Source organism: Netta rufina (assembly GCF_964035555.1).
Source record: "Netta rufina genome assembly, chromosome: 2".
Classification (NCBI taxonomy): Eukaryota; Metazoa; Chordata; class Aves; order Anseriformes; family Anatidae; genus Netta; species Netta rufina.
Window position 1 is genome coordinate 123610374 of NC_140124.1, and position 23942 is coordinate 123634315.

Below are 23942 nucleotides of genomic sequence, written 5' to 3' on the forward strand. Positions count from 1 at the left end.
GAGTTTACCACATCACGGGAGTGTCCTCAGTGTGTTTTAAGTATGCTTTTTGTTTGAATTTTAGCTTGAAAATTCTCTTCCTCTGTAGCAGAAAGGGGCTGTGGGACTGGGACCCATCACTACTCACGCAGTCTGCAAGAAATAAGGAATAACATTCTCCTGACTTCTCATAAAAGAAGCTGTGGCAAAATTAGGGAACAATGGCAGGGTATACTATGAATACTGGGCTAATGCAAACCACTTTGTACCCTGTTCCTAACAGATCCACTTAGTTGTGCTTAACATGGCAATTACGTCTTTTATAGGGTCTGTTAATACAGGCATAAACTGCTTGTAGTGAATACAACCATAAAGCTGTTCAGATCTGCCCATTTGCCAGAGTAAAAATAAAAAAGTCTACTTTTAGACCTAATCATTGTTCACATTTACTTCACCTAGCGCACTTACGTTTTGTTTTTGTGAAAATAGTGAAAAGTCCACATAGTGTTTTCTAAATCCTTTCCTGGTAAGCTCAAAGCTTTATAAGCTGTACAGGAAAATACATGTATATTACAGAAGGGTGTTAGATCACCTGCTTTTTATTATCTTTTTACAGAAACAGAAAAGATAATGTTATTAAATCTTACTGATATTGTAAATAGCACCAATATTAGTATTGATATTAAAAATATTAAATATTATTTTTTAAAAATAATGTTATAGCAGATTTCTAAGTTTTTTTTTTTTTTAACACCATTCAGCTGGGTGACAGTGCACAGTGAAAGTAAATAATGCAAGGAGGCAGCAAATTAAACATTCACAGCAGTGTGATATCAAGTAGAGGCTGAGGCATCTTCAGAATAACAATAAGGAACTGCTGAAAAATGTGAAAGGAAAAAGACAAAAGTGGTGAAAAATGTTTTTGTTTTAGCAAGTAGAAAGCTCTGAGCTAGCATTTTAGCTTGAAGAGTACAGACTTGGACATTAAGAAACACATAGTGAATTACTGAATGTACAAATACGTATTAAGTGAATGACTGCCATGCTATGGATCTAGTGAAATGTTACAGCTTTGCTCTGTGATGGGCAGCCTTAGATATCTGCAGCAGCCCCAGAAATCAACATTACTCCCACTTACCCTGACCAGTTCGTGCCACCAGCAACTGTTTCAGTCATGGTGCCTAGGGCAGGGCACTTCCTGAAAATCCTGAGCACTTTAATTTCCTCAAATACCTCTTTATGTGCTTCAGTAAGGCATATATGATATAAAATACACAGAACTCCAGAATGGTGGAGGATGGCAGGGACTTTGGAGGTCCAACACCCTGCCCAAGTCGGGGCACTCAGAGGAGGTTGCCCAGGACCATGTCCAGGCTTTGAGGTTCTCTGAATGTTACTCTGGGTCAAAAGGTGTTTATTTTTATCAAAACATTGCAGAGCTCTATATTTGGGACCATTCTTTTGCCCAGACCTAGCAGGACGTATCTGCTGCACCAGCAGCCAGCCAGCCACTCTGTCCTGCAGCTTTAGCTGCACCAGGAACGGTGCTGAGATGTTGAAGCACTTTGAATTGCCATCGCAGAATCTGTTTGCTTGCTTTCTTTCTCAGTAAACCATATAACTGAAGTAATGTGGAAAATAATGTGTGGTGTGTAATGGGAGGTTTTTCCCCCTCTGCCCTCAAGCAAGAAGCTGTGAACAGTTGTGTTCGGTTTACTACATGGGAGGCTGCCAGCCTCAGACAAATTTGTATCTTCTCTTAAATCTTCAGCCCAGCTTCAGTCACTCTCTGGGGCTGCTGGAACATGCCTGATATTTCTTAAGCCTGCTCATGGTAATTTGACTCAATTTTTTGTAACTTCAGAAGCAAAAGCTAGATGTTAATCACTTTTATTATAGGAGAATTTGCATTTCTTGTTACCAATCCTTCGGTTTCCATAAAAGAAGGATACAAACACACCTTTTGTAAATGAATTTAAGGAAAAAAAGTAATACTGTAAGTTAATGTTTTCATATTTTTGTGTTGGGTGTGGTATATATAACTGCCATACATTGGGCTGATTCTTGCCTTGTGCACTTATTTGCAGTGACACCTCACTGCTCCACCAGCAGGATCCAATGAGGATCGCCTGGTGAACACCACGGTGTGGTTACAGCCCTGGACCTGAAGGGAGAGCTTGGATCTCCCCAGCAATCATTCTCCCTGCCACCATGGGCCATGGCCAGTGGGGTGTTTCTTCAAAGCCCCCTCAGAAGGGTCACTTCCCAACACCACATCCTTCTGCACACAGGTCCCAACAAAGAGATGGTCAAGGGCAGTGTTTTTGGTTAACTGAGTTTGCTTCTACAGTTGTCATGTCTGGGCCACAAAGCAAAGAAAAGGAAAAATTTTGCTAGTTTAAATGCATTGCTGATACATAGCAGGCACTTTGGTTGTGTTCCTTTAAGGCAGTGACTTCACTTTTAGGCAATAAAATCTGATTACAATGGGAAAGTATTCTTCTGAAACAGGAGAGCCAGCGGCTGAGTAAGGCTTTTAGAAAATGTACAAAGAAAGAAATCATGGATCACTCTGGACAGAAGCTATTACCCATTATACCCGCAAATTACCAAAAAAACCCCCAATAACCAAAACCAAAAACTAATCACAAATACAGCAATTTCGTATATTCCTCCAGGACGTTTCAGAGGTTTCAATCTCTCTATCAATGATAAACAATGGAGATTAGGAAGAAATCTTCACCGTAGGCACACAATTTAGCAGCCACCGTGCTTCAGATGCCTTATTCTTTAGTCATTTGCTCTGGGAGAGGGACAGAAGCTATATAAAGCTTTTAATTCAGATGACAACTGCACTTCTGAAGTGACTCTGAGTGTCCCTACTTACTGAGATGTGGGTCCCACTGTGAATCAGCCTCAGGGTGCAGTTCACACTGTGGACCAGTCTCAGGGGTGCACGAATTGGACTGAACATGAACTGAGAGACACACTTGGAGTGCATGCAGTGTGCCCCAACCACATGGGGTCAGGTCAGCCAGTCCAAAGCAAAACCCTGCCAAATTCATACCATGTGTGTGTCTGGTCCTCAGCACCAGCCAATCCACTCCCATCACATGTCTACAGAGCACTTCTTTCTAATATAGACATAACCTAAAAGGGTGGTTATTTTGACCCAATGTGCCAAAATTTATTACAGGTTGGTTGCTCAGGTTTAAACTTAATTATAAGACATATTTTAACTTTACCAAATAGCCCCCCTCACACTTACTGGGGAATGTTTTTTTTCCTACAGAAGACCACTGCATTTGAGGATGTGGGAATCCTATCCTATACCATTGCTTACTGAAATCTTTCTTTCCCTCAAACCCATGTCAACGGCACGTTAGCTACAGGTCATCCTGGTTTCTGGTGAGTGAAGTTTCCTTTTCTGATTGTTGTCATAACTGAGGTAAGTCCTGATTTGCCAACAACTACTCATCTAATTAATTTATTTCCATATATAATAAGAAGGAAGTAAATTTATTTAACTTCCAGAAGATGCATATGCTTCCAATACATATGCTGCTGCTTTTTTTTTTTTTTTTTTAATTTATTTTACTTTTATTTTTTTTTTAGGGTTAGTGAAAATGTGAAAAATCTCTTACAGAAATTTCTATTCCATTGGAGGCCAATCAAATCAAAAAAGCCAGAGCAACTTTTGTTTTTACCAGCTCTACTTGACAGATGTTTTCTGCCTACAGGGGCACTGTGTCACACAAGTGTTGGGATCTGAATGCTATCAGAGTCAGTACGTACTTAAATGTGTAAAAATAAGCTTTGTCAGTTCTACATTAGAATCTTATGTGAAATATTACAGTTTTAAGCAAGTGCCAATGAATCTGAAGCACTTTTCTTCAAAACTTCTCCATAAAATATTTTAATGATCTAGCTATGTGTGAACATAGCTTTTTAAAGGTCTTGCAAAAACATAAATTCTCTGTTCTTACAGATTTTAGAATCTCTTGCCATTAGCCTTGATTTTAAAATTAAGTGCTGTAAAAGTTTTAACTACTGGTTCTGATGCTTCTAGTTTCTTTCCTCTATTCAGTATTCATGTTTAGCTATTTTTGTGTAATGCATAAATGTCAGCCTTAAATTAGAAAGTGCTTTGGCTGAGCCCAAAGTGATGGATTTTACAAAGAGATTTGATAGATTTTAGAGGCTCTTTATATGCTCCGAGGTTTGCATTTCACATTTATTCTGAAGGTCAATTGTCAAGAGAATGAACTGTGTAACAAAGAGGCTATCAGTTCAGCAGATAAAGCAAGCAGATGCCTAATTCCCTAGGTAGATGAATATTTGGGTGCTATTTGTCTGCAGGGAGCTTGTTAATCTGCTAGAGGTTGATAGAGTTTACAGCAGCAGTAAGTGCCATTACTGATGCTGCGTTATTACTCTTCTAAATGGCCGTGCTATCACCTGGTCTTTTACCAGATAAATACAGTATCGTACAGAAATGCACCAGATCCATGTCTGTTTTAAGGAGCAGAGCAGGGTGGTTGCTAGCTTGCCATTAGCCTCACTGTCAGTTTGGATTCCTGATGCTGTAAGTCTTCTGACTTTCACACTTAATGAGCAACACTTAAAACTTGCCATTGGGTATCCTCTAGAGAGCTGAGTAGCTGCTGATTTCCCTTGTCCCATCATTGTTTACAGTGAAAAAAGGGAAATTCTGTCACTGCAGAAGCCCTTTTATTCCCCTTCCCTTTTATACCAATATTATAAATTAAACTATTTTAATGGTTTTCAAACCAGTTTAAAAGCACACATGTAGCATCATAGTACAATATTTTGTTTTATATTGGATTAGGAAAGATTCAACACATGTGGTCCATTACTGGTCTAAGGCTTGTGGGCAGCAGCGATTTCTAAATGAACGCTGAATTGGAACAGAAGTGGGAGCATCATTATCACAAGAGCCAGGAGGGCGCTGCAGAAGTTGGAGTCAGGGAAGAGGCTGGGGACTGGTTCAGCATGAACAGAGGTGAAGAAGTAGAAAATGGAAATCTAGATATGAAGAGGTGGGCAGACAGACAGACAGACAGAGGGACTGGCATAAAGAGGGAAGGTTTTACATCCTTACAGCCAGTGCAATTGGACAAGAAGGTCCACCTATAAATGTTAGAAGGCATTTGTACAAAGTGACACTTGACTGTCACTCAGCATTTAATCATTTTCTGGAGGGCAGGAGAAGTCAGTGACACTTGTGATAAATGGCACACAAGGCCAGAGAGGAGTGCCGACTACAATCTTCTGCCCTGCTGCTTCTCCGCTTTCCTAAGTCAGCGCTGACTTCAGATATTCAAACAGTTTCTGCAGATTAAGTTTAAAAAAAAACAAAACACACACACACAAAACAAACAAACAAACAAACAAACAAACAAAAAGAACAACAACAAAACTTGAATAAAGGAAAATTAAAGCCTTAAGGTTTTTATTTATCTGGTTTACAGCATATAGGCTCACAATGGAGACCCATTTTCCATGATATTTCAGATTACTAGATGTTCTTTTGGTTGCATCATCTAAGAAGAAAAGAAAAAAGAAAAGCACAGATAATTCTGAACATCACTATGAATGTATTAGCTCCATGGATACAGAAGGCCTTACAACACAATGGCCCTTGACCATTCGGCAGGACATGTACTGCTGCAGTATACACAACTGAAGCGTCAGAGGTAGGCAAGAGAACTAGGATGCTGAAATCAATACACAAAAGGGATGGATTAAGAATGAACTATCTCCCTTATTTCCTAGCTCACTTCATTTGGTAAGCAGCGATGTTCCTTCTATGCAATTTTATTTATTCATTTATATTTATTAGGGTTTAATGTCAAATTAGAATTTTCTCCATAAAAGCAGCGTCCATCTACTTCTACAAGCAGTCATGGGCTTCTTTGCAGAATAACTTAATCCAAGAGATAGATACACAAATAGGGCTATTTACAATCTGTACTTCAGATGACATGTGCAGTTTGACCTCCTTTTCATTACTGACTAACACATTCCCTCCATCTGACTTCCTCCATATATAAAATTCTCATATAACAAAATTTTCATAATCAAGCTGGACACCAAGCTAGAAACAATTATTTGAACCAAGCTTCAGACTCATTTTAGTAAAGTGAGTGACTGAGAAGTTTCTGACCAGTCGATGGATGTATTAATGGTTTTGTAGAGACAGGAAAACAAACTACTTTTTCTGAATGTCTGCATGTGTAGAACTTTGGATGATGCCCAGGAATATATAGGGCCATAATTCTTGTAATACTGTATATTTGTACCAGTTCTTAGAAAACCAATGAGAAATGCATTTTGAGAGGCTTAGAAGAGCAGTCCTCTAAGCCCTAAATATTAGGGCTGATAGTGAAGTTTTACCGGTTTGGAGGTCCTCTCAAGTGAGAAGGGAGGGGAATAAACCTAAACATTATATGCTAAAGCTACCACAACCAGGAACACATGGCAGTCCAGACAGCCCATTGCCAGTTAAAGCATGTGGCAAATTCAAAGACCTAATTTAAAGCTGGCAATACAAATGTCTGTGTAGGCTGCCAAAGAACCAGATGTCTCATGCCTGGAAGAGGCTCTTTACTGACTCTGCTTATGGGTCCTGTAATTGATATCCCAAAAGGGCAGCATAAAACATTCATAATCTAATGCAAGGTACTGTGGTCACTGGCATATCTAAGAACTCTTTTTTTTTTTTTTTTTTTTAACAAAAAGTTTTAAATTTTTCTTACCAAACATGCAAAATAATCCTTTAAATACCTCATCTTACTACTTAAAATAGTGCTTTGAACTTCTGTGGGCTCAGAATCTGTTACCAATATAACTTAATTTATGGAGAAATGTTTGTAAGATGGAGTACGGAGATTTTTGTTTAATTTGATAAAGTCAGTTTATGGCTAGATAATATAAACATTTGTGTAGAGATGCAGGGTGAGGTTGGGGAATGAGTTACAGTTTCCTTCACTTCAGAGAACTTCATAATTTTTTGGAAAAAACAGCTTGCTTACTATGAACTGCACGAAAACTGAACTTGCTGAGTAACTCAGACTTATTCATGATTTTTAATCAACATCAGAATTTTCCCCCAGCAATTCAACAGGTAAACCAAAACTCAAAAAATAAGGTGGCAGTGTTATTCATTTCATCTAAACCAACAGCAAAGTTATATGCCTGAAGAAAAGGTTAACTGGAAAAAAAAACACCACCTCTATTTGAGCATTTGAATTAATGCACTAGGGTTTGAGAGTCCTTTATGTCACTAAGAAAAGAAATGTAATCTACTTTTCATTAGCTGTGATAAACAAAACCCCCAGAGTTTCTATTATATGGCAAGGTTTTGTTTCCACCCAGGTAAAGCAAGGCTTAATTTTCTGAATTGCAGTTTGTGAAAATCTCACCTATGTGACAGGTAATCACTTTTTCGTTAAATTAAGGAGCATTCATTTTTGGCTGGATCCTGATTTTTTTCCTATAACTCCATCAAAATTGGTGTGCGATACCTTGGCTGCCCTCCCAAAATTGCAACTGGCAAAAGAGTGATTCTGTTTTTTTGGAGTTCAAGATGTGGTTACAAGTGAGTTGTGGCTTGGAATGTTCACGCCAAATGTGAGGTGTTAAAAGTTTGGCTCTTCTGTCTGGAGAAGTCACAGAACATAGTGACAAGGCTACTTGGAAGGCTCAGCCCACTGACAAAGCATAGCAAATCCCATTAAACTGTCAAGTGCAATTCTTGGTGCCGGAGCCCTGTGGTGTCTGCGGTAGCAATCAGATGTTAAATGCACTGCTACAACAACCTCCAACCAATTTCCTGAGATGTGCCTTTACATTTGTTTATCACTTGATTGTTAAAGAACATTTGCTGCCCCGATTATTTGTTAAACATCCGTTTTGCATCTAGTTTGCCCAAACCAAAATACCGCCAAATGCAGAGATATTTAAGTGTCAAGTCTTTCACTGCTACTGAAATACCAAACCTCCCATTTGAGATTTTGTCATTCATTCTGTTTAGGCAATTCACTGCTGTGCTCCTGTAAGAAAATAGTCCATGCTGCAAAGGTTAAATTCATGAAACATGGTGCAAACATGTTCTGCAGGCAGACAGTGAATGCCTAGGGCATTTTGCAATTGTCCTGGGAATATGGATTCCAAATCATCTCAGATTTATTACTGTAATTTTCATCAGATACCTGATACAGTAAATGTCTCTAAAGATTTTATAGTTTTTATCTAGCAAAGACAGATTGTTTAGTCTACCTTACTGAATGACATCATGCTATTCATACTTTCTGTATGAAAGACAGTTACCTTTGTGTATATTGCTTTGACTTAACAGGTTTGGAGGAATAATTGATGCCTTCTCAATTTCAGAAATGTTTTTGTGTGTATTTGTGTGAATGTTTAAAAAAACACACATATTTTTTAATGAAAAAGACATTGCTCTCAACTTCATTCAGGATGTGAGTTACCTTGGTCTGAAATGAACAGACTAGATAAGGTCTTGTAGAGCTATTAGTTATGACTTCTTGCTTAATTGCGTCTTAATTGATCATAATTTTCAACTCTTAGAAACCTACAAAAATTGAACAAATAAACCAAAAATTGTAAATAGATACAGGAGAATGGGATACTCAGTTCAGGTGGTGTCAGCAGGGTCTTGCACCCAGGTACTACTTCTCTGCCTTGCTCATAGCAACTCAGTATGTCAAGAAGCAGAGCTTTGTCTGCTAATACTTGATGGAAAGTATCAGTTTATTTCATAAATTCAATTAAAGTTATTTCTTGCTACTATATTTCACAATAAACAAATAAATGAAATGGTAAAGAAACCTGCTAGGTCCTTAAATAAACCATCCCCATACTTAGAAGCAATTTTGTACATTTGTTTCCTTCTGTGCAGCTGAAAACAAGTCCCTAAATTGAAAGCATTCATAATAATAAGTTTGTTAAGCTTATTTGCACCAGTATAACACTGCTATTTATCATCCTGTCTGGATCCACTGTCCAAAAGAGCTGTGTTAGAGCTGAAACTACTACTACCTGATTATACAGGAAACACAAAGCAACTAAGACCAGGAGTTACCTGCTGATCCAGCATGTGGTAAAATGCCAGTCCCTACTGAAAACTGTTCTGTAGGCTGTTTGCAACAAGATACGAGGACAATGAAGTAAGCAAGGGGGAGGTGAGAACAGAGAGACAGGTAGGAGGAAGAGGAGTCAGCTTTTACACAGCAGGCTGTAATCTCAGCTCTGCACCTGCACAGCCAGCAAAAGGAAAGGTTCTTTGAAAACGACAACTGAGAAACTCTGTACATAGGCCTTCTGTGAAGTAAATTCTGATGCCAAATGCTATTTCCATCAGGGAACTGTTGCTTGCCAAGATATGTTCCCCAAGCAGCATTTTCACTGAAATCTGCTTCTGCTGCTATAACACCCAGTGATTGTATCAAAGAGAGCCTCTAATGTACTTTCTCCCCATCTGAAGGTGAAATGCTGGAGAAAGTGAAGAGAAAGATTTGGTTGGCCTATTTAATTTTGCTGAGATTTTTTTGTTAATGTAGCTAAATAGGATTTAGCTCTATTTGACTGAAATGGACTTAAAAGGTGAGATGAAGTTCCAGATGAAGAAATGCAATGCTTGTTTTGTTTTATTTTATCTCAAGTACTCAAATTTTCAAACGTGTGATGAATATTGAACCTCAGCCTTACTCTAATTTACCCTAGATGAGGACAGCTCATCTGATATACCTAGAGGAGTGGGATTTAGCTAAATTATAAAGTATTTTGGGGTGAAAGAAATGCAGACAGTACATGCCCACTAAACACTAACATTAGAACATGGACACATGGTTGTGTTTATTTTTGTTAGGTATTTAAAAGAAATTCCAGCTAAAATCACATTCTGTGCTTTTACTTGAATATATGTTTACAATTTGATTATTTTTTTTACATTGTACACTGAGATAAATTCATGAAATGAATTAATTTCCATTTGCAATTATTTCAGTTCATAAAGTTGTGATGTGCAACATATGTGCACACTGAGCTACACTTGATATGTTGTGTGAAATGATACCACAAAATATAGAGCTGCACAAAACTATGAAATTGCTAGCTACATTTTTCTGCAGCTTCTTTCTTGTTATGTTTTGTGTCCCCAGCTATCCTTACATAAAGTTTCATGGAAAATGGAGTTGGCATGTTACAAGCTTTGAATAAGCTGCCAAAAACTTACATTATACAAAAAGCAGCACAATATATGAGGTGATACTTTGCATTTATGTATGAATTTTGTGTTTTCCTTCTCAGAAGGAAAATATATCTTTTTCTTCTACTACTATTTTTCTTTTGTTCTACTACCATTTTTTGTTTGTAAAATAGAGTGTGGGGTGATCTATGCCATTCATTAATACAAGCATCCAACAGGCAATGTTTCCTTTACCTAGTCTCTACCATAAGATGACTACTGACACCCATTTTTGGTTCTTCCATTTAATGATTTTTTAAGCTCCCCCTTCCCTGTGCCATATTAATAATGATCAAGCTTAATACAACAAAAACCTACAGGCAATAGGGGCACAAGTCTTAAAAGCAATGAAGCATGTTTGGTGTTTTTGCATTTGAAGCAAACTTGTTTTATGAGCAAGACTTCACTGCTAACAGCAAGCATCTGACTGTTCCTCATAGACAATGGATTCCAGTCTTCCTCTGACATTACTTCATTGCATGACATCTGGTGTTTTATAGCTATGGAGTGTAAAAATAAATACTGTGCATGTAATTTGATAACTTTAAAAATATTACCTTAAATTCACCCAGTTATTTATTCTTGTAAGCAGCAAAGTTCTTTATACAATGACTAATCTAAAATATCCTTCTTTGTTTGCCTGAAGTTTATGTAATTTTTTTCTCCTGAAAAAGTAATATTTTCCAGTGGGGTAGATGGACTTTTGGTTGCTAAATACACCCTAATAATTATTTTTTCCATTGGGTGCTGTGAACCTGGTCCTCCCAGTGAGATCTCTGGGAGAGCATTTTCCTCCCACAAAAAGTTCTTTTTTTTTTTTTTTTTGGTGTTGTTTATTTTTATATGTTTTAATAGAATGATTATTTAGCATTTTATTAGCCAGCTATTAGCTACTTCATAATTAAGACTGTATTTCATTAGCTCTGACAACATAACTGAAATCTGGTAGACACATTACAAGTAGAATAAACCTTTAAAATGTTGTATAATTGTCAGTTAATCTCACATCAGAGTATATACTCCTGAAGATTGGACTCCTCTTTCCTCATACCTTCTGGTTTTCACCAAGCTGTCCTCTTCAACCACACAAGAGAATGCTTTCTGTATCATTTGCTTTTTTTCCTTGAGCATAGCTGTGCAGCCTGCAGCCACTTGACTGGCGTGACTTGCTGCAGGCTCTTTGAGCAAATGCCTTCTAATTCAAAGACCACCCCTAATGCAGTTGCCATACATAAAAGCCCACGTGTATTTTTTTCAGCAGAGATAATGGACTCTGGATTAAAGAAAAACAATATGGAAAGATCAGGTTTCACAGAGCACATCGTGGATCAGTTGTTCTCTATAATTCTTTACCCTGAGCTGTTTCATGGCGCTGTCTCACTGTCTGCAAATTGGTAGGATATTCTGTTTTGAAAAGGTAAAAGCTGTGTGTTTTCTCCTCACTTCTCCTCACAGTTTCATTCAGCAGAAGTAAAGAGCAGGTTTTCCTGGTCCCTGGACCCCTTTGCCCACCATTCCCCAGTGAAATTTTTACGGCATCTGGAGAGGGCACCCAAAACATAAGGCTTAACTCACCTTGAGCACTAGTCTCTACTGATTCCTTCAGCTGTAGGAGGCTAGCTTTACTTCACTTTTCCATCATCTTCCAGAGGGTTAAGCTAATTTGCCTTTCTACTGCTTTGAACCACCTTCCCATCTGTTTGTGTGTGACACATGCTAATTGTTACAAATTGTTCGCCACTTTGGTCAGGCAGTGGCAGCCTGTGCTGACTATCATACTTTTTGGGTACCTTTTTGTCTGTCATTCATTTTATGGACAAAAAATGTTAGTTATCTTATAGAGAAAAGAATACAGGTCCAAGGAAAGAGGGATGGGCATGGGGAAACTAACACACTGATGAGCTGCATGCTGCCTGTTGGCTAAGGACTAAGCATCCATGAAAGAGAAGGCCTGGATGCTAACCTGGGACACCGATGTCCTAAAGTCTCCAGGTCTGTGACACCTGCTAACCTGCTTATGAACAGCAAACAGCTTCTTCTGTGTCCAGTACACCTATTTCCTAATTTGACATATACTTTTGGCAGGTGAGACTAGATGTAAGGCCTTCAAAAACATAACATTATGTGACAAACAATATACATTGTAGACAAAAATAAAGGTCGAAACCCTTGAGTCCTTCCTCAGTCTGAGCCTGAGATGCCCATGTCTGTCTCCAGGTCTGCCCACAACCACCTGGGATGAGTAAATCAGGGTCTTTTTCATGTGTCTGTTTGACAGGGGTTGATGGTGCTGACTAGTTGATGTTTCTCTGACTAGGGCCTCTAAGATACATTAAATGTACCCAGATAATGCTTAGCCCATGCTAAGCAGAGAGGGGAGACATGGTTGTCCTTCTGTTGGGCAGAGAAGCCCTGTGTTCCTGTGCTTCCCGCTCCTTGCACAACTCTCCCTCATGGTGGCTTAATGCAGAACAGAAACAACTCTCGCAGTGGGGATTTGGTTAGGGATTGGAATGGGTTGCCCAGGGAGGTGGTGGAGTCACTGTCCCTGGGGGTGTTTAAGAAAAAGTTGGACGTGATGCTTAGGGACATGGTTTATTGGGTGACATTGGTGGTTGTGGGATGGTTGGACCAGATGATCTTGGAGATCTTTACTGACCTTAACGATTCTGAGATTCTGTGATTCTATTCTATGATCAAAATCTGCATAATTACATATTTTGCTGCAGTTACAGTTCTAGGCTAGGCTTCAGAAAACACAAACCACATCACAAATTATTTTCATGCTCTTGGATAGTGAATATTAAAGCTTATACTCCAGTGCTTTGATTTCCTCTGAAACTTTATTAAACATGCCATGATTTAAAAATTACACCAAAATTAAGATAACTGCTTTTTGTAAAAACAAAACAACAGAACAAACTCAGCTGAACAGATGAAAGGTGAAACTATTTAATTTTTACAAAGAAAGCAAATTACTTAGATTTTATATTCCTTTAATGATCCCCATCTATTTTTTGTATTGTCACTATCATAGGCAGATGGATCATGGATCCAGTCTGTTGATAACAGAGCTGAATAAAGACGTGACGTGCTGTCCTTGTGCCACAGGACATCCTTATGCTGTGTACTGCTGATGAAGATGCAAGCTCATGCTGCTGAGACACTGGCCTTATTAAGCTGGGACTTGGCAGTATGCTTACATGGTGATTCTTGTTATTTGGTACAAATTTTAGGCAGAGTATGTTCTTGGCTGCCTGTCCTGTACAGCGCAAGTGAACCTGAAGTTTATTTCCCTGTTGAAACTGCACTGTGACAAAAATGCCAGAGCTCTTAATAAAACATCCATATTTAATTCCTGCCCTGTTTTCCTGAGAAATAGTTATAGTCCATCTAACATTAACCTGTTTAATGAATATAGAGGTTGTTTTTCTGTAGATGCTATTATGTCAGTCTTGTGTGTTATATAAAGGAGTTACAGACATTATGAAGCCCGTTTGCTTAAAAAACCCACACGTGCACGTGACTATAGCTAGTACTGCGCTTAACTTTTTTTTTTTTTTTTTTTTTTTTGGAAGATTCTTGTTTGAAAATAAGCATCACCTTATTCTCTTGGTGAGCCTGAAACACTCTTTTGGGATTGTTCCACTGACATTGGCATGGAAAAAAATCTGGTGGTCGGGAGTGATCAGGAAGCCAAATTCTGCTGAGATAAAGCCACATTGTGTTCCTTAGAGTTCACACCTGGAATTAACTGGGTTCAGAGGATCATCTCCCGTGCACGTGTGCACACGGGGTCTGAAGCCCCTGACCCAGCTGGCTACTGGAAAACCAGGTATTGCCACTCCTTCTCCAGGCCAACACTAACACCCCAGAGGCTCTGCAGTAAGCAGCCAGATCACAGACTGAGAGCTAGTCCTGGAAAAAAAAAAAAAAAAAGGGGATGGGGGGTGGGGTGGGAGGGATGTTTTTTGCTCTTTTTGCTCCCAGGATTGGCATGCAGTAGGTGGAGGAGTGCCAGTGCCAGAGCAGGGGCAGGGGGGCTGCACATCTGGAGCAGTGGGAGCACAACCACCTCCCCTGGCAGTGTCTGGCCATTAGAGGGTTTAGGGGCTTGGCTGTATCATCACCCCGCAGCCTTAGAGTAGCATCTGGTGGTAATCTTGGTAGGAGTACAGTCACGTAAATCAAAGTGCACCAGTTTTTCATCAGGCCTGCTGAAGTCATTTCTCACATCTGTCCTCGAGACTTGACTTTCTTTCAGGGTTCTATCCCATGCTTTTCTTATATAATCAAATGCCTGGCTTCAGATGTCTGGATTAATCTGCTCATTTATTTCAACTAAGTTAACACTTTCAGTGCCTCAGAAGAAAAAAAAAAAAGCCAAAATACTCACTTTAAAAATCCATCTATAGACTATGGTTTTATCATGTGTGCCACCTGTTTCTTAAAACAAATATAAAGTCTGCTATGATGTCTTGTATTTAAAATATACCACCTTTTCTACTGCTTACCTGCACCTTTCAAACCTGTTGGATACTGTAATCACAGATTATTGTCCAAATGCAACATAAATGTAAAATAAAAATGAAAAGAGACATTTTTTTCTCTGAGTCAACAATGTGGTGCTGCAAATTGTATAATTACTTTGCTGAAAGTATTTGAAATACTATATGGTATAACAAACAAGAATTTTTTCTTAGAACAACTGTTCTGCAATAAACCTCCCTCAAACTACATTTTCAAAATCCGGTTTTGGTAGCTTCCCCAGCACAGAGCTTTGACTGAACTGCAGAACAGCCAGAAAAGATGCTTTGATTTGGTAAGATACTTCTGTTTCTCCATGGCTATATTTAAGCAGTCTAGAACATACCCTCCTTAGTGGGTGCTGTTGTGTGCATTACTTTGCCTGGTAACTCTAAGGTGTGTCATCTCTTTTAAAAAGTGCACTCGCTAGTCTCAGTGTTCCCCAAGGGCAGAGGTGCCTTGGTGGAGCTTCGTTCTCCAGACCATTCAGCTGGCACAGAGCAGACACAGCAGAAGGGATGGGCCTGTGCTCCCCACCAGCTGCTCTATGCCAGCCTGTATGAGCACCCGCCCTGCAGACCAGTCATGCATGCTTGTCCCGGGTGATGCACAGTGCCTGTTTTTATAGTTGCACAAGAAAGCAACAAGTCCTTGGCCTTCCTCCTCATTTGGCAAGCTCAAAAGATGCAAAATACTAAAAAGAAGGGAATATATTGCCTCCATCCATTTGTTGCTTTCAATTTTAATTCAGACTAGTTCAGCTCCCCTACCCTCAGGTGTCTTGCACAAAAAGTGGTTTTAGAGTTTTCTTTGCAGATTCATTGCAGTCCATGACTGCTCAGGGTGTGATTCTGACTTGATATACTGAGGTGTAACATAAAGAACAAAATCAATACAGGTTTTGCTCTAGCACCAATGTCAAACGGGAACCACATATTTTTACTTGACTATGTGAACACAGACTTTATAAATCAGAATCAAAATATACTGAACGAAAGTTAGGACTGGGCTTAATTGTCTCCAGAAGTTTGCTGCCTATAAGTCTGTTCCTGCAAATCTGAGACCAGCAAAAGTCCTGTTAAGTTCTGTAAGGAGTTTTGGCTGCAGCAGGGTTCTCAGAAAGAGGTCTAGTGTAATTGTAATTATTAGTTCTCATTTTGCAACCAAACCTACTTATCATTGTAAGTAGAACAGAGAGCACAATATTTGCTGAAAATTATTTTCTGCCTGAAAAATAGTTCTGATAACATAAATAGCCAAGCAGGTTGGGCAGGGGACAGTCGCAAGACAGTCTATTTTGTTTATTTTCTTTTAGAGGGTCAAACTGCAGGAAAATTCTCCCCATCTCTTGCTGTTCATACTGCTTGAACAGTAGAAGTAATGAATGGTGAATTCCTCTGCCTGCTTTCAGTTTTCTGTGCTATATGGATACTAATGGCAGGGTTTGCTTACAGGACTGCTGGACAGACTGTCAATATATGATCTCAATATCAGCTTTTTTCTTGACTTTTGCGTGAATGTTATATACACAGTTTACCCCCTTAAATAGTATGCTTCATAATAGAGAAAGCACAATTTCTTTGATGCGTTCAGAAGTAAAATTAAGGAGAAAAGATAAATGAAAGACAGTTCTATGAAACAGAGATGACAGAGGTTACCTCCTGGAGACAGTGAGAGATGATTAATGGTGGCCTATCACCTTCAACTGGGTAGAGTAATGGATGTTTCCTATGGCATTTTGACCATGTAAAGCTGATTTAGATGTACATGTGGCATTTTTACAGATATTAGGATTTCAGAAGACCTTGGACTCCTGTTTATTGTGCAGTGTGGGATATGGTCCTACACAGTATATGAAACTAGAGTTCCCTGCAAAACATTTGCAATATATTCAGGAAAAGCAGATTTTTAGCTTCCCTTTTTCAAATTCACTCATTCCAGAACCTTGGTTTTCTTTCTGGACTGGAAGTAAGTTCCACTGTCTTTCATGTAGTTTATTCACATACTTTAGATTCCAATTTTATAAATAAATAAATAAATAAATAAATAAAATCAGTACATTATTTATGTAGTATCTGTTCCTGGCTAAGTGCTTCTGAAAGGTCTGTGCAAAATATTCATGGTTAAGTTCATCATTTTAAGAAGCCCAAGAGTGACTCCAGGAAAGTGAATTCATGGCAGCAGCAAATAGAAGGGAGCGGATATGGTGTAGAAGTGGAATCACTGAAGTTCACTGCAACTAGTACCAGAGGCTCTGGGAAAAGCTGTGTTTCTTCACCTGCTTATTTCTACAAGACAGTGGAAGCTGCTGGATTCAAAGTAGATGCTTTAGACTGAAGGAACAGTTGTCTTTGATATGTAAATTCTGTTTTTATAAGCATCTTTGTCTAAGTACATCTTAAATGTATGCTGTTTTTTTTTTTTTTCCAGAACATAACTGTTGGACTCAAAACAAAGCTCAGACATGAATTTTATTTAATAATATTCGACATTCCTGTTTATAACATATATAATTTTAAAAATGAAGAAACTGAGGGCTTGCACTTCACAAAAAATAATTTTTACAGGAAGACCAGAGGTTTCATATAAAGTAGGGGACCTAGGAAAGGTTCAGAGCTTCAAGTGTGGCTGAAAGTTGTGACCATGTTCTTATTCTTTATCTTTTTTTTGCCCATGTCCTGATTCTTTATACCTTCCCCTACCCTCAAGCTTTCTCCTCCTCGCTTCCACATGCAGAAGCCAGACAGGAGCCACATCATCACCCAACAAGGTCCTGATCTGGACACATATAGGATCAGGCTTGCATGGTGACATGAACCTGGAGATCAGTCATAAACAAAGTCATAACGAGCTGGGAGCCTTCACTTTGCCTGTGTAATGTGGATGTGCACTGTTGTTCTAATTATTGGAAAAAAAAAAAAAAAAAAGTAAAAAGGGGAAAGAAAGAGCAACTGAAACACTTCATATTTCTCATTTATAATAAGGAGGACAGAGAGGCTATAAAAGGTAAATTTAACATGCCTGGGCTTAAGAGGAGAAAAGGAATCAAAACTTGGCAGTATTTTTTTTCCCTTTAGGAGAACATAAATGATGTTGTGCTGGGAGAGTATCAGGTGATGAGAAAGCATAAAAATTAGAGTTGTGGTCTTGAGACCAGAATGGGTATAGAGGTGCCAGAGTCATCATGGATTTCACAGATCTGTGCTCTTTCTAGGAATCACTGGTGTTTCTGTTACAGAATTATTAACTTGAAGAAATAATACTGAAATTGCTTGTGCATGATGCTATAGAGCTCATTGCTCTTCACCTTCCAGAAGCTCCCTGACACCATCCAGAGAAGCAGTAAGTGTGGTTTTCATCTGAACAATTATGACTTCAGCCTAATGCTGGTGGTATTCTTTCCAAATGTATTTTTTTTTTTTTTTTGCCAGTAGTGTATATGACATTTTACCTTAACTTGGGGGTGGGAAATAAGACCTGAGTAGAAGAGAGAAAGAACATTTTTACTCAGCAAAACAGATCTTTTAGTACCTGGTTAAAACATTTGGAAAAAAATCTTCAGAGGGGAATAGCACAGGAGTTCCTTCCCACTTCTCAATTCCCTCAGCAACCATTTTTTATCACAACCCCATGTGTTTTTTCCATGAGACAGAACAATTCCTAGGTATTGTGTATAAGGTACTATGCGATCAGAGGCACTTAGCTTTGGTATGTTGGGATGTTAACAGGCATTAAAATATTTGAAATTTGCTGAATGTTCTCAGATTTGATGTCTGTGCTTATCTGCATGACCAGTTGGTTTGTGCAGTTTATGGGATGTCATGTCCCAGTAGTTACAGCATACTATGTCTTGGATTATGGAACATTTCTTTACTGTTTTCTGTTTCTTATCCACCCCAAGTGCAATAGCATAAGAATGCATCGTAGCTTTTACTGGATGCAAAGAGCTGGCAAATATCTGCTGTACTGCAACCCACATAAGCCATAACTTTTTGGAGGAGTGGATTTCTCAATGCAATGTTCAAAAGGACTCCCAAAACCTTCAGCAAGCAAGCAAACAAAACAAAACAAAACAAAAGGTACATGCCCAGCCACCATCTTTCAGGTGATGGGAGATGAGCTGAAGTAAAAGAATTCTATTAGTGATTTTTAAAGAACAAATGAGAGAGGTGATTTTCCCCCTAAGAAATCTTGACCTGTTTATGGGAAGCCATCTCTTTCATCATAGAGCTGGAAGGCTGTTGCATTTGGTTACAGAATAAAATAAAATAAAATAAAAATAAAATAAAATAAAATAAAATAAAATAAAATAAAATAAAATAAAATAAAATAAAATAAAATAAAATAAATCCATCTGCTCCAATAGCCTACTCTTCACAACTGTCAAAAGAGAAGTGCAACAAGGCAAAATTGTATATTACCAGTAAGTACTTTTCCACTGTACACTTACTTTCACCTCAGTGATTTCCTGGGCTGGATGTCATTTCAAAGGTATAGCTAGTAACTCTCAGAGGATTTCCCTTCCATGGATCTGTCAAGCCCCCTTAGACACTGGTAAACCTTTCACATCCTTCAGCAGAGTTCCACAGGTCTCACACCAGTGGGGTGAAGAAACTTCTTTTCAACCTAGGTCATACTGGATTCATCTTACGCCTCCCAGTTCCTGTGGGAGGAAACAGGAGTTCCTGTGGGAGGAAACTGATCTCTATCCACCACCCCCCTGTGCCTCAAAGCTTGTAGATATTTGTCATTGCCTAAATTGCTTCTACTGGAAACAAAAGTATCCTAGCTTACTCAATTATTTCTGGCACTTAAACTTTTCCATCCATTTGGTCATCCTTGTTGCCCCTGTATGAACCTCTGGTAATGGCCTCCTGGAAAATCCTCATGAATGCACCATAGCAACTCTCCAAACCCTGATGTGTCCCCACCTCGCCTATCTCCACTGGAACCTTTGGAATGAGCATGCAAATGGGAGCAGAAAAACTGTGGGTAGGGGAATATAGTACTGAGTTTGATGTGAGGTAGCTGATTTTCAGGGTCTTTGAGAGGGGAGGGTGGCAGCTCCAAGCTCCTTAAGCTCCTCCTTGAGTTCCTGCAGCCACAAGAGCATAGGGGCAGGTTGGACTCTTGCTTGTTGTGTGAGGCAGCAGAAGGCAAATACATCCGTGCCTGAGACTGCAAGAACTCAGTGGGCATGAGAGGTGCTGCCTTATTTGCTGCTCTTTGCTGAGACTTCCAAACTATTTGTTGACTTCCCAAAGGTATCTGGAAGCTATTTGCTTAAAGATGTGTCCCTGTGGCATACCCCACCTGCTCTCAACAGAGTTTGGAGGAGTTAGTTTGGAGAAACATGTGGGATACCAATTAATCATATTAGGTCAGAGTCCTTAGCTAAAGAACTGCAATTGTTCTGTGCCTCCTAGTGCTGGTCTAAATTTATGAGAAATGCATTCTGTTGCTTTTTTTTTTTTTTTTTTTTTTCCTTTCATCCCTTTGCCCTAATTATATTTATGCCTTCCCCTTACATGGTACAGCTTCTGACACAACAGAGGTGACCAGGACTGACACAAAATTCTTAGCCCAGAAAGAATTCAAATAGTTGGGACACGCCTTTTAATGCTGAACATTAGAAAACTATATTCACCTCCTGACTGCCCTCCTCCAAAAGGACCTACCAAATAATTTTTCCTCTGGGTGATGACCAGGCTCAGTAGTGAAGGCAACACCAGCTCAACTGTTCCCAATCAGTTGAACACGCGGAGGAAATTAAATGATTCTGCCCAGGACCTTGAGCTGGTGGCAGAAGCTTCGAAAGGACAAGAAATATTTGTAGTTCTAAAGAAACCCTCAACCTGTTACAAGCTGATTTTTCTTCATCTTTTATTGGCACAAATAATGCCAGGATGGTAGTAATGGAAAAAAATTAGCAGAGTGGGAAAAATATCAGGTTGTTTTTCAAGTTTGTGTTGCACACATGTTACACATTCTGGTCTGTGCTACAAATGGGACCACATTTTCAGCAAGACTTGTAAATGTATCTCACCCCCATGCTACAATTGCCTATTGACCAAGAGTTTTTGTAATGAATGCTAGTCTTTTTTTCTGAGTTTTTGTTGTGTTGCCCAGATTCTGGAAGTTGACAAGAAGTCTCACTTTTTTCTGGGCTAGACACTCTGCAGAAGCTTCTAGGGCAAGGATCAACAGGGAAGAATTTTTGTGGGTTTTCACATGCCACCCAGGACACATCAAATACTCAAAAAAGAAAAAGACTAAAAAATAAATAAATTAACATTCAAGAATTGAATTGAAAAATCGGTGAACCACATGAATTAGCAGAGGTACAATACTTGAACCTGCAGGCATTTTTTTTTCCTGTTTTAATTGACAGAACTATAGATAGACAATCTTATTTAAACCTAGAGGATATTAAAATGCATGTTCTGACATCTCAGGCATCCAGCAACAGATAAGGTGTGTAACTAATATTGAGAAAAAGTTATGATCCGGCACTGGGAACTTGTTTTTCATCTCAATGTCATCTGCAAACAAATTGAGTACAATCCTGAAGATAAAAAAAATCATGTCTTACAGAGACCATGACTGCACATTGGGTTTCAGGTAGAATGGTGTTGTTGCACAGGACTTATGACAGAACCCTGGATTTAAAGAGGAGTTTGGTTTTCTGTCCTGTGCCTTCCCATTGCCTCCAGGCAGGCTCCTGACTGGTGCCTGGTTTGGTTTCGCAGTGAGATAGCTACTGGGACTCGAGGAACCAAACAGAGATGATGAAACAGCTGTCAATTGTTTTACTACTTCCTATCAGTAATAGTGACCCAAGGTGAATAGCTTCCTATCACATTACCTTTTTTTTTTTTTTTTTTTTAAAAAAAATAGATAGATTTTTTTTTTTAAAATAAAAATAAATAGATTTTTTTTTTTTAAAAAAAAAAAAACACCTTCATTTTAGTAGTGTAATTTATATGCCTGGTTTGGTTACTTTAACAAAATAAAAAGGATTATACAGCTCCTACTTCCACAGTGATGCGTGCTTGTCCTGAGGAATTCGCTGGTTAGTTTGAATCAATTTTATGTCGTATGTTGAAAGATGCCATTGGTTGGTAGTAGTCCTATGTTTGGCTGTCTTTATTTTCATCTTCATCATTAACCTCTTGCAGACACAATTTCATTAAATACTTGTTAAAAAGAAACTCTCTAGTTCAGGCAGACACAGATTGGCGACTAAGCCTAGCAGCGATATCACAGTTTACAGTTTACGACGACTTTCTAGTCTACTACTTTTCAATCCTTCTAACACAGACTTGGACTTTAAATGAAGAAAAAAGTCTCGTTTGAAATACACATGGAACCCTTCACTCACTTACAGCCAGGTTAATCAGGTTCTCTTCCTGCCTGGGCTTTTTATGCATTGTAACCACACACAGATTTAAAGGAAAAATAAAAAATAAAACAGTTTCAAGTTGCATTAAGCCACGTTCCACAAAAGGAAAACCCAAACCTTCATTCATTCCACAGTGAACCCCCTACACTTATTTCCCCCCCTTCCCCTACGCGGTGGCAGCTCCTAGCAGGGCACCAAAACTTTTTCCCTCGCCTCTCTTCAGCGCAAGCATCCTTCCCAGCGCTCTGGCTCCGGAGCACGCCGCTGGGAGGCGGCTGCAGGAGGGAATATTGAATCCTGGAGCCCGAGCCCGTCCTGGCCCTCGGCGGGGGCTGCGGGGGCACTTACCCGGCGTAGCGGCCGCGGTGGGCGCGGAGCGGCAGCGCAGCCTGGAGGCAGAGCAGACAAAGGAGGGGCAGGAGGGCGGCGGGGAGCCGGCGGGGCGGCATGATGAGGGGCCGGGAGTGGGACCAGGACCGGGAGCAGGACCGGGACCGGGACATGCGACCCGGGACCTTGCCCGGGTGGCGGCCACCGCGCACACAAAGCCGGCGCGGAGCGGAGCGGAGGCGGGGGCCGGGGAGGAGCGGAGCGGGGGGCGCGGGGTGGAGAAGGCAGCGGGGAGAGGGGGGAGGACGGCTCCGGGAGGGCTGGGCTGGGGGTGTCCTCCCCTCGGCCTGGGGGTGTCCTCTCCTCGGTCTGGGAGTCCCCTCCCTCGGTCTGGGGGTGCCGCCGCTGCAGGTGCCTCGCCACAGCCCCCTCGGGAGGCGGAGGGGGGTAGGTGAGTGTGCGGGGGTGAGTTTGGCCGCCGGGCAAAGGGCTGAGTGTGGTAAGGGGGCAGAGAGAGCCTAAACGTGGGGTGCTGGAGAGGGTCCGTCGGGACCCGCGGAGGGAAAAGGTGGGATTTGTGTGCGCTGCCAAGAGCCTTGGGCCTGGAGTGTGAAGGGGAAGAGGGACTGCCCTAAGATGATACAAACTTTTCTTTCCTTCTTTCCTTCTTTCCTTCTTTCCTTCTTTCCTTCTTTCTTTCTTTCTTTCTCTCTCTCTCTCTCTTTCTCTTTCTTACACTATTTCTCTCCTTCTTTCTTTTAAACTCCGCTTTTGCACTTTCTTTTCCAAGCTGCTGAGGGGTGAAAAGCTCCCATGAAGATAGGTCACTGGGACACTGGGATCGGCAAGTAAAATGGGGAGAGTTTTCCTGCAAGTAGCTGTAGTTTATAGGAATCAGGCAGGTCACTTATTAAAATATAAAATAGGTAAAAGTGAAATGCCAAAATGAATAAATTGATAGCTCCTTTGATACTTATAAGTTGACTTTGTGCTTCAAAATCAAATGGTCTTCAGCTTCTCTGAGAGGAAAGAGGAGAGTGGGCTGTGGACAAATGAAACCAGCTGATATTTGAACATGTGTGAGAACTACTGTAAATCCCTGTTAATGTTTCAGAGACACAGGGAGCTTTTTGAAAAGCTCTGTATTAAACCACACACACTTCATGTTCTGCTGCTGAAAGGTGAATGAACCTTTCCTTTGTCTCTTTCCATGCTGGCACCAAATCTGACACTGGCTGCGCGATAGAGTCTGGAGATGGAAAATACCTGGTCCAGGGCATGATTATTCCCTTCTGCTTGGTTACTGGTGTTTTCTCTCTCAAAATCCCAGAATATATCCTGCTTAAAATCTCAAATTTGCTTTTGGTGGAGTTACACAGATGTTAATTTGTACGTGTGTGCTTGTACACAGAT

General features: G+C 39.9%; 1 protein-coding gene across 1 annotated transcript in view; it reads right to left on the reverse strand.

The window, feature by feature from the left end:
- CPA6 (carboxypeptidase A6) overlaps positions 1–22648 on the reverse strand; it is a gene marked incomplete at both ends in the record, with an annotated part of 82600 nt that extends 59952 nt beyond the window's left edge. Inside the window, one exon of the mRNA XM_084281677.1 lies at positions 22548–22648. Coding sequence (XP_084137803.1) covers positions 22548–22648 — 101 coding nt within the window. The remainder of the gene's footprint in view (positions 1–22547) is intronic.
- Between the last annotated feature and the right edge of the window lie 1294 nt (positions 22649–23942).